The sequence below is a fragment of the Pieris napi genome, chromosome 12 (assembly GCF_905475465.1).
Source record: "Pieris napi chromosome 12, ilPieNapi1.2, whole genome shotgun sequence".
In the NCBI taxonomy this organism is placed as follows: domain Eukaryota; kingdom Metazoa; phylum Arthropoda; class Insecta; order Lepidoptera; family Pieridae; genus Pieris; species Pieris napi.
Window position 1 is genome coordinate 4,457,960 of NC_062245.1, and position 11,661 is coordinate 4,469,620.

The window sequence follows — 11,661 nt, forward strand, 5'->3', positions numbered from 1 at the left end:
TCTCGGTGATTTCGAGAAGCCGTGTTCGATGAAGGAGATATTAGCAGCAGTTGGAAGCGATTTTATTGTACAACCACTCTTTCTGATTTCGCCAAAATGTGAAAACCAATAAAGTGGGAATTTAAATTAAAAATTAATTTAAATATATATCTTATAACTTTAATACTTATGGCCGCCGATATGACGGTAAAGTAAACATTATGCTAAATAGAGCTTTATAGAAGCTAAAAACTTAATCAATAATAATTTCTTATTTAGTACTTAAAAAAAAGTAATAATAATGTTTTAAGCAAATCCGCCTGGCAGTGTATAGTCACTGTCGTTTTCAAACAGATCACATTAACTCCGCTTCACTCGATCGGTCCTAGATCATTTAAATAGTGAAACAGTTGCTACTATTGACATTGATCAATGGTTGATCGACGCGCGCGCAGATTTAGTAAATATAACAAAAGTGAAAAGTGAAGTTTTAGTTAAAGTAAGTGAATAAAGGGTTTATTTAAACGTGATTAATGTGTGATAAAAGAAATTTTAAACGATTCCTACAAATACAATTTCAATCAATTACCATTCTTGAATGTGTATTGTCGATTTTAATTAACTAAATATTGGACAATTTTCCAGATTTTTACTTTTAGCCTACATAAAATAATTTTTAAATAAACTTGTATTAGATTAAGTAAAATAATTTGACACCTGTCAAGCGCTTTGTAGTCAATAATTAATTGATGTTGTGTTATGTTAAACGAGTCAAAAATGACCAAGTTATTCCTAAGAAGGTTCTTGATAAATCCGATAAAATACTAACTCCTCACTAGTGATTTAAAAAATATCATAAAAAATATTTTGCTAAGTGCAAATCCCATTACAGTAACAAAATTAACGTTTGACAGAGACAAATGCGTTTCAGCTAACATCGTTAATTTTATTGGCTTTTTATAGTCTAATAAAAATAAACCAGTACCGATTTTGTAAGCGTAAAATTAAGAGAGTCGTACCCAGAGTCCATAATTACGTCTAATGATAGTTTAAAATAAAAATATTGCTACCGTTTGTGCCCCATACAGATAACCTCATCTCTTTAAGACTTCTGGACTCCCATTCAAATTTAAAATAATAAACAATCTCAGACCTCAAATTAAGATCTCCTGCGTAGTTGTTAATAAATTAAAAGTACTATGATTATTTGGAAATGAAATTAATATAAAAAGTCTTGTGTATTTTTCGTTCGCAAACAAACGAAGCCGAAGTAATTTCTAATAAGGACTCAATAGAAGACTCATAAAAAGAAACTGCACTTGAAGCCTGAACTTTATCACTAACCAGCTTTTACAACTTTAATTAAAATAATTAAAACGCAATCTCCGAGCATTTAATAGTTTGGCTTGAAATAAATAGCAAGGATTCAAAAAAGCAGGGAAAGCTGCATAACAACTTTGCTTACTATTAATTAATTCATGTTTATAAAAGTATTTTATTTCAGATACTTTATAATTAAATACTTTTATATTTCTATAATCTTATTCATTTCTAGATTTCTGTATGCCCCTTTTTGGCAAAGGCCTCTTCTGAATCCCACCATTTGCCCAATGTCACTCTCTGCCATGTACAATTTGTTAAGTCCTTAATCTGGTTTATCCACCTTCTATATTTTCTTCCTCTTTTTCGTTTATTTTCCTTGGGCACCAGTTAACTTTATTGCTCCACTGTCCAATGTTTATACTATACATACTATTAATCAATTCTCCGAAACTCCGCAAAATACCCTCAACAGGAAGAAAAAATATATTATTTTTAATTTTTATTTAAAATACTACTAATCGTTGCGTGCACTGCACTTTTAATATCAACGGCGGGCTAGTAAATTTGAAAATCATTATTATATAACCAATTTTAGACCTAATATATAATATCTTGTAACATAATAAACTGTGTTAGTAAAAAGCTTGCACAAACAAATAAGCCAAAAACAAATGTAAATCTTTTCTGTAGCTGTTAATTATTAAGAAAGTCACCACATTGGTTGGATTGTATCAATAAGGTCGGGCTAAATACACAGTTTTAAATTAAATAAGCCGCTAAATTTCATCCGTTTCTCTAAAGAAACAAGATTAAAATGTAATCATTTCTCTGCAAAGCTTTGTTTTGCCCCCGTTACCTTAAAGTTTGCAAATTGGTCGACCGCTGGATTCTATGAATTTTGTTCAGGCCAAAATAATTATTACAAATGATTTTTCTTATCAAACATTTTTATTAAACATATAAGTTATGGGAGCGGTGTTAGCCTAGTAATTAGGTACGCGAAAATCAACCTTAAGTCCGTACGGATTTTGGGATTATTTTTTCTACGTGTGCAATGAATACGTGAACATTTGCTGATAAGGTGAAAAAATAACGTTGCGTGGGGCTTTACGTGACAAGATTTAAATGATTATAACTAAATAATATTTAATTTGACGACTCATAGGTCTAGTGGTTAGTACCCCTGACTGCGAATCCATGGGGTTCCCAAATCAAGGGTTCGATCCCCGGCTGAGACGAACATCGATGTGATGAGCATTTGGTGTTGTGCTTAGGTCTTGGGTGTTTAATTATGTATTTATATGTCTATCTATTTATAATATGTATGTATATCCGTTGCCTAGTATCCATAACACAAGCTTCACCAGCTTAGCATGGGACTAGGTCAATTGGTGTGAATTGTCTTTAAAAAAAAATATATAAATATTTAAATATAGTAATTTCTTTCAGCAAAATGGCAGTCTGGCATCTTCTCTCAATATTATTTATCACCCAGGCGTCATGTGCTGAAGATCAATATTTACGGCGCGTCAAAGACAGCTGCCTTACACAAGGCGAGGCTTTGTCTTGTGTCAAATATAAAGCTTTGAAAATTGCAAAGAAAACTCTATTCGGGGATATGAACAATAATGAGACGATAGTGGCCAATGAGGTTATAAGCTTTGTGCCTTTGACTGATGTGAGTAACTTGAATATGACAGAAGAAGTGGACTTTCTTGATGGAAGAAGAAGTATTATTTCGGAGTGGACAGAAATTGCCAAGTACTTTATGAGTTTGATAAGAGAGTTCTTTAAGATGAAGGGATTAAGGGTCAACTTGCCACCTGGAGCGCGGACTATTGAGGAACCGGATACTAGCGATGACGGTGAGAGTTTAATTTTATTTTTATCCTTCGATGACGTCTGTAGGATATAATTAGACCAAAAATCTTTCTCGGTTGTTCTATCTTTTTATGTATATTTTTATGTTTTTTTTTAAATTAACAGCATATCACATCATATAGAAAGCATTTTCTATAGTATAGGTTACAATCTATCTATTTTTAAATACATGAAAATTATGGTAAAGATAAATTTTACAAAAAATAATAATACAGATTTTACACTTCCAATTGTAGTTTTTACTAGTAATTTTTTGCTTTACAATGCGGATTAGGTACCCAGATAGGCGCGTAGCAACGCTTTTTTTTAAATTGATCAGCCCACTTATGAATATATCTAGCTCTGGATATGTACCTTTTTATTATAATAAAATCAAATCTGCATTAACAAATAAAGTATCTAGGGTTAGGGTTAGGGTTGTAGGACTCCTTTTTCCGCAATTAGACTCCTGATTGGTCCGTTGTGCGTAAAAGTCCTGGCTAATTTAGCCAGCCTAGCTCCTTCCAGAAGCACAGAAGTCTCCTGGGCACTTCACTGGCTTCCCGGAGCGACCTCACCGTTCCGAGGATTTTTTCACGTTGATTAGCCACAGCCTCGCATTCCAGGACTACGTGGAATATAAGAATAAAGTATCTATTTAAAATTGCATAAATTATAAGTTTTTTTAATCAAAAACTTGTCCAACTACAAGAAAACGCATTTTAATATAAATTGTAAACATCGATTAACCTTTAGTCCAAAAAATAAACAGTTATAATTGATATAATTACACGCAATTCCAAATCAATTTAAACTATCTCACGCCACGCCCTAAATAATTTCGTTACACTATTTTATTGTTCTACATTTTATTATTTGAATTAGCTTATGCCAACGAATGCGTAAAATTAAGATTCAACAAGAACAAAAAGAGATATCCATTAAGAGTTTGAAGTTTCTATAAATATTCCTTAGAGATAAGCTAAAAGATATTTTTTTCACTCATCTATATACTGTCGTTAGCTATCAGCCATTTAATGTGGTAGTTGAGTTGTGTTTGTTTTAGTTATATTAATCGTCTATTAGACACTACCGCACTTTGAATTAATTATTAAATAAATATAAATGTGTGCATCAATCGGCACGTTTTCAATACTATTTTATATTGTACTAAGAATAAATTATTTCAATGGCTACACTTTATACTGTTCGTAATAGATACTGTTATAATAATTTTTTGAGGGTAATGCAACATTTTTACACACCCGATGGCCACGTTTGATTTTACCTCCATTCTTGTAAGAACGCTTGGTTAGACGTATGTACTTATTTTTGTTTCGATATTTCCCAATTTTATTTATGAATTACCTGAACAATATTTTGTGAGTGATTTGTGGTATATACCTACATATTTTGTGAGTGATTTGTGGTATATACCTATCAGTGTAATAAATTATTCCTGAGCTGCTTCCTAAAACCGACAATTGTGTGCCTTTTTCGTTTAATTGATATAATTAACGTAACGTATGTACTTAGGTTAAATTGCGTATCAACGGCCATCGAAGCGTCCTTAATGCTACAATACTCATATGGTTCGATAGGTATAGCCTTAAAACAAAAAAAAAAACTAATGTTTAGATTACCTATAAGTTTTTATATTTACATAATACTATGTATTTTTTAAATAAAGCTTTATATGCTAGCTTGGTATTATCGTATTGATTAATAATGAATAAGACATTTTTGAAATTCCTCATATTGGGCATTACGTATTTAATCAAATAAATGAAAACGTACTTGAAAGAGACGTAAAATATTTTCTTCTGGGATAATTACATCCCTGAAGCTTAATTAACTTTGATTAATGGGATCTCTGAAAATCTGGGTTGAGCCTATCTTTTGTTGGTTCCCAACACTGAGTAGGTTTCACCTATTGTAAGATAAAATAATGAATTAATTTCAGTTAACGTTGTTTAATTCGTTTTGAAACTCACTTTTTGTAGCATTTAACTATACACAAATTTTACGTTGTATTGTAATTTTTTTTCGGTTACAAAATACCTTTCTCACTTTTATGATCTTTCTTTCTTTTTTCGTCACATAAAAGTAATCTTTATATTCATAAAAACTTAATCATATTATTGGTTTAAGTTCGTCTCTCTCACAAATTGTGTTTACTTTATGATAAAAAGAGATAAACGGTGCTTTAATTATACGGTTATAAGTCTTGTTTAGTTTTTTTTTAATAAGGTAAGTTTAAAGGTATGATCAAGAAACGAAACGATACAGCGAAGAATTTCAGCTAACAACTGAAAACTAAACTGTTTTTTGCGAACTTTTATATACTCTATCTTGTTCTTATAAGGAATGCCGCATCTTAGCAAGTATTACGATCGTGTAAATAGTATTTTACTAGTATTGTCTTTTATTGACATAACCTTTACACATTTAAAGAAAAAACTTTTTAACCGGATTAAAGTTATGTATTATTATAAAGTATTTTACAAGCAAATAGCTTTCCTTTAAGTGATTTAGGATTTAAAAAAATGTTTTCACTCTCTATTTGTTTAATAAATTTCAGTAGTTCCTTATATGGCTATGTATTTAATTTATTATTACTATAATTATATCCCAATAATATTCAGGACGCGGTAAAAAGAAGAAGCTGGCGATAATGATACCATTCCTCAATCTGATGGCAACGTTGAAGACAAAGATGCTGTTGATCCCAATTCTTCTTGGAGTTATGCTGATTAAGAAATTGCTGTTGATTGCTGCGTTGTTATTGCCCAGTTTACTCAGCACGTTGAAGGCTTGCAAGGTAATCACTTATATTTGTTTATCTAAAACCTTGGGTTAGAAAAGATAGTGACGACAAAACATTTCTTGTTTGGGCCATATAGATCTGTCCATTTGTTATGTTAAAGCCTAAAGCCTTAGGTTAGAAAAGTTAGTGACGACAAAAAAAAATCTTGATTGGGCCCATATAGTCTTGGCAACATCTATATGTAAAAAATATAAACTAAAAACTAGATTATAGAACCGAGTCAGTTATTTAGTTTATTTCACAGTTATTAAATTCATAAGACAACTCATTAATTACTAATAACTACAGTGGTTTTCATATTTATTTATTTGATTTTAGTAGTTATAATAATTCAAATACATAGTATATAAAAGCCAACGGAACTACTTTATGATAAATATATTCCGCCTATGTGGTATGTATTCTGTGAAATTAATAAATGGGCGTTTTTTGCAAAAAATATATTTACAGAGATTGCATTAAAAAAAGTTCAACGTTATACATATTTCCATATCACTTCTAATCAGTTTTTCATTATTTGAACTCAGAAACATACCTCAGTAATATATTAATGTCATTACCCATATAATTTGATTCTTAACAAAGTATACAATTAATATAACTATGAGGGATACATATAACGATAATAACTTTAAAATTCCTCACGATGTTTTCCTTCACCGTTCGAGCGAATGTTAAATGCGCTCATAGAAAGAACGTCCATTGGTGCACAGCCGGAGATCGAACCTACGACCTCAGGGATGAGAGTCGCACGCTGAAACCAACACTGCTCACAACTTTCATTCGTATATATAATTCTAATCTATAGTTAGAATGTATATATACAAATAATGGGCAGATTAAGTATGTACATAATAGTTATGGTACATTAAATAATTACCAGCTGCGTATTGAAACATCATTAAAGGATCTATATAATAATATAATTAATTGAAAATTTAAGATCTATTACAATAATGACGTCTATTCGTAATGAGATTAAATTAGAAATGCGGGACTATTATTCAGTGAATCACGGAGCCAACTTGCTTATGGTGTTCTTATTTCTACATATTTCTACTATAATTGAGTGACATTATATAAAGAAGTCCACATTATACTAGATAATCTTGCGCTTTTAAGCATATTTTAAATATATAATGAATTTACCTAAATAAAGAAATGCAGTGCTTAGCTATCGTCGAATAGATTTAATTACACTAGGTAATAAAGCGGGCATTATTGTAAGTGAAGATGGGTTTTACCATCGTATATACTAATGACAAGAGCAGTATTAGCCTAGTGGCTTCAGCGTGTGACTCTTATCCCTAAGGTAGTAGTTTTGAATCTCAGTTGTGCACCAATGGACTTTGTTTATGCGCCTATTTAACACACGCTCGTACGGTGAAGGAAAGTATTGTGAGGAAACCAACATGTCTTAGGCGCAAAAAGTTGACGGCATGTGTAAGGTATTACACCTACTTGCTAATTAGTGAAAACAAATGATCACGAAAAGTTACACAAATCTAAAGACCGAGTAGCGCGCGCTACAGTTTTTTTATTATATTTGTAATATTACATTCGTTCCCGAACAAAAGTCTAAAAGAATAATTAACAAATATTTTTGTGTTTAAACATATTCATATATGCGTTGATGAAATTCCTGTTATCGGCTGATACTTTTATAAAAATCGTTTTGAAAGGGCACATTGTTTTCGAAACTTTACGGTATGAACACCGTCCAATTGTTTTGCGAAAAATTCAAATAACGAATAGGTATGTCAATTAAATTCGTTAAAATCCTAAAATGAAACAAAGAAGGCACAATATGAATTCCTTTTTTAAACATTTAATTTTATACTTTTGAAATCGTACTAAAAATATCCTACGGATTATTTAAATTTAGATTATAATTATAATTAATACATATTTGTATAAGAGGTCGCAATTCTAAAAATCCAAGGCTTTTTTGGAAGTGTGTTTTTAGATTTTAGCGTTTTATTCTTAAAAGTCCTTTAGGTAAATAAGTCACACAAAAAATATAATGACAATGTCAAGCATATGTACGTAATATAATCAATGGCGCTACAATCTTTTTACGTCTGGGCCCCAGATTTCTGAATCTGTTTCATGATCATTTTTTTATCTAATTGGCATGTAGGTGATCAGCCTCCTGTGGCTGACACACGCCATCGACTTTTTGGGTCAAAGACATGTCGGTTTCCTCACGGTGTCTTCCTTCACCGTTCGAGAGAATGTTAAATACGCACATAGAAAGAAAGTCCATTAATGCACTGCCGGCCGGGGGGATCGAACCTACGACCTCAATGATGAGAGTCGCACGCTGAAGCCACTAGGACAACACTGCTCTATCTGTCAGGCACACATTTCTTATAATTTAAAAATAAAACACATATGACCTCCTATTAGAAAAATAAAAAATATCTTTTGTCTTTCCAACATGATACTTAAAAAATGGATAGACATTTTCATTATCCGGATATACTTAAAGCTTTCAAGTCAATATAAAAACAAAAGCTTATCAAGTGAATGATATCGATGAAAGCCTCCTCAACCAGGCTTTAGATAAGTAGAGCATGCTTATTGATTTTCCTATTGCTACGAGTACATCTCAAGTATTACATTTATTAATAGTAATGAGAGATACAATATATTATTACGAATATAAATCAAACAAAAGAAACCGAATCAATGTTTAGTACACAATACTCTTTGTAGCTGAATAAGTCAAGTCAAAATCAAAAATCATTTATTCATATAGGTAACACAATGTACACTTATGAACGTCAAAAAAGAAATATACATTAAATGCTTCTAATTTTACATTGACTGCCAGTTCTCAAATCAAGGGCGTAGAACGGAAGAGAAGAACTGGCAATACTCTCCGCCGCAATTTTTTTTTATTTACACAACGCTTGTAAGGAGCTGCAACCATTACACCATGTTCCACATGACATCTTAAGTAATAAATAATAATAAAATAAATTAAAAAAAAAAAGATTTGTCTTCTATCAGCAGGAGGCATGGCACGCACTGACATTCTCGTAGTATAGGAATAGGAAAATAAATTCTACATTTTTACTGATTATTTACAACTATTTGTACTACTTAAAAACTTAAAACGCTTCAATAATTTCTGATTATTTAAATAATACCAAATATGACAGGTTTTTACGGTACAGACCAGATAGTATTCATGCGATCCTATATTTCCTTTTACAAACGAATAGTATTTAAATTAATTTCAAAACAGATAATGCACACCCGTATATAAGTTGAAACCTGTTTTCCACAAAGCGAGCTTGGAATTAATTAAGTTTAAGAGATTTATAGTAGAGGTGTACATAACTTTACTGATAGCAAGATGAAGTTTATATGAACTCTAGAAGTCTTATGCCACTGGTTTCTATAAAAGAAATATAGCACTCTCTAAATCGTAATATACAACAGAAAGATATTAGAGCGACTCATGGCCATGTGTAATATACCTTTTCAGAATCCCTATTAAATGCGCCAAAACTTGTAATACAGGGTCATTTTTCGGTAGAGTAATTTTTTTTTACAGTGGGGTCCGAAGTAAACAAAAAGTTTTGATTTGAAAAAAATTTATATCGTATAACTTAATATTATTTTCATTAGACTCAATAAACAACTATAAATAGTATGTGTTAAGCAAGAACTCATCAATACCAATCTAGTGGATATTATGAAAAAGATACAGGATGTAGATTTTTTCGAATTTTAATTAGAATTAGTAAAAAAAGTCAATTTTCTTATAAAACGCAAAAAAAAATTATAACTCTGCAGGGGTTGAGCTTAGAGACCTCCCGTAGAGTAATTTTTTGTAGCTGATGACCTCATCTATCCCCTATTTGCGTTTGATCCACGACTTTTTGGCCATATGTATAAGTACATCATAATAACATTTTGTAAATAATCTTGTACCGTCTCTTTCAGCAACATCATCCAATGACCCATTACTCCTATTTCGGCAGTGACTCGCAAGATTACAACTCGGACTACTCTAACAGCTATGCCTATTCCGCTGGTGGTGGGTACGGCAAGGACTGGCCATCAAATAGAGCGTATACGATCTCAAAGCATAGGCCCACCCCAGCTCCAGCGTATTATACTGCTCCTGGGAACACACAATAGAAAACAATTATTTATTTATTCTATTTTTTCTTTCTGCTAGCTCTTAGAAAAACTCTTTCGAGAACCGGAAACAATAACCATGGCCCAAAGGCGAAAACAACTTATCTTTGGTGACTTGCTTATTTGTATACGAAAAAACATTTGACAATCACCAACCATGATAGTATATTTACTTAAGGAACTCGTCCCTTAGAAAAGTTTGTTTATAACAATTGGTTATAGCAATAGGTTTTATTATTTTTTAAATATTCAGTTATGCTTATTTCACGGCTTTTGAAAACCAGCAGCGTTTAAAAACAAACTGTGGTTTGGTGAATTGAAGAAATTAATTTTTTTATATTTAAAACTCTCCTTATCATCTTTCAATGAATATTGAGAGTTTTCAATCCTAGAATTTAACTTTATAAGTTCTTTTAAATATATTTTATAAGTATTTAAAATACTCCCGACTGTCTTCACCTAATTTAATTTTGTTTATGTATAGATATTAGCTAACTTATGAAAATAGGGTTTAATCATAAGTAGGTTGCATTTATCTAGTATAAGTTTTAATTGTAATATTTATTCTATTATTTATTTTAATATAAGCTATTTTATACATCAAAATATTACATAGTATCTGTATATCATTTTTAATTTATAAGGTTGAAAGATGTAACATTAAAAATATTATAATTTTAGTGTATTTTTCTCTAGATATTAATCTATTTTACAATATTTGTAAACAGAACAATCCATTGTTCTAAAAACACCCTTAACTATCTTAAACAAATAATATATGGCACCTTTTGCATAGAAGATCGAATATAAAATTGATGCGTGTAGCTGGCAAATGTTATTTCCCTTGAAATTTATTCTTAGCAAACTTGTCAATGGATTACGTCGAAGAGCCCACGTAGGGCTGCCATCTGTACGGATTATCTCTAATTTATTTATTCGAGAACTAGTTTTATTTGGATAAGCCTCTACAGATTACCATAATAAAGGTAGACTTTCATATCAAACAAATAAATCAGCCTATAAAAGTTACACTTATAGTAAGCAAAACATTAAGGAAATCTTCTAGATTTTAGCTGGCCATCTGGAAGGCTGTATCTTCTTGAATAAAAACATTCAGTGTTTCGTTCATTATTAAAAGATTATAATAGTTTTGCGCACCATCACTATGTGGAAGCAGCTGCTGCCCAATGAAGTATTTGTGAACTAATTTGACTTCGTTCAAAACAGAGGCTGGTTACGCATGAGCGAATGCTCATCATTATGCTCTGGCAGTGAGTGTCTATGTCACTTATAATCAGATGAGCCTCCTGTTCTATATAAAAACATGTTAATAAAACTGGAGAGCTTTTTGTGTTCTTCGGTTGTTTCACTGTTTAAACTAAATTACGAACGACACGGTAACCGCACACTACAACGGCTCATTTTGACGAATGTCTAGAACGTAATAATGTATTAACACTCTTTTCGTGGAAATATTATAACGTTGGTGAAATATATTGTTACCACTCTTTATTTTT

General features: G+C 31.3%; 1 protein-coding gene across 1 annotated transcript; it reads left to right on the forward strand.

Annotated features, from left to right (window-relative positions):
* Positions 1–382: 382 nt before the first annotated feature.
* On the forward strand, positions 383–10,717 carry LOC125054586. Its single transcript, XM_047656565.1, has 4 exons — positions 383–478; positions 2,752–3,167; positions 5,808–5,983; positions 9,947–10,717. The coding sequence occupies exons 2-4, from the start codon at positions 2,756–2,758 to the stop codon at positions 10,142–10,144; spliced, it is 786 nt and encodes a 261-aa protein (XP_047512521.1). The 5' UTR covers positions 383–478; positions 2,752–2,755; the 3' UTR covers positions 10,145–10,717.
* The last annotated feature ends 944 nt before the right edge of the window (positions 10,718–11,661 follow it).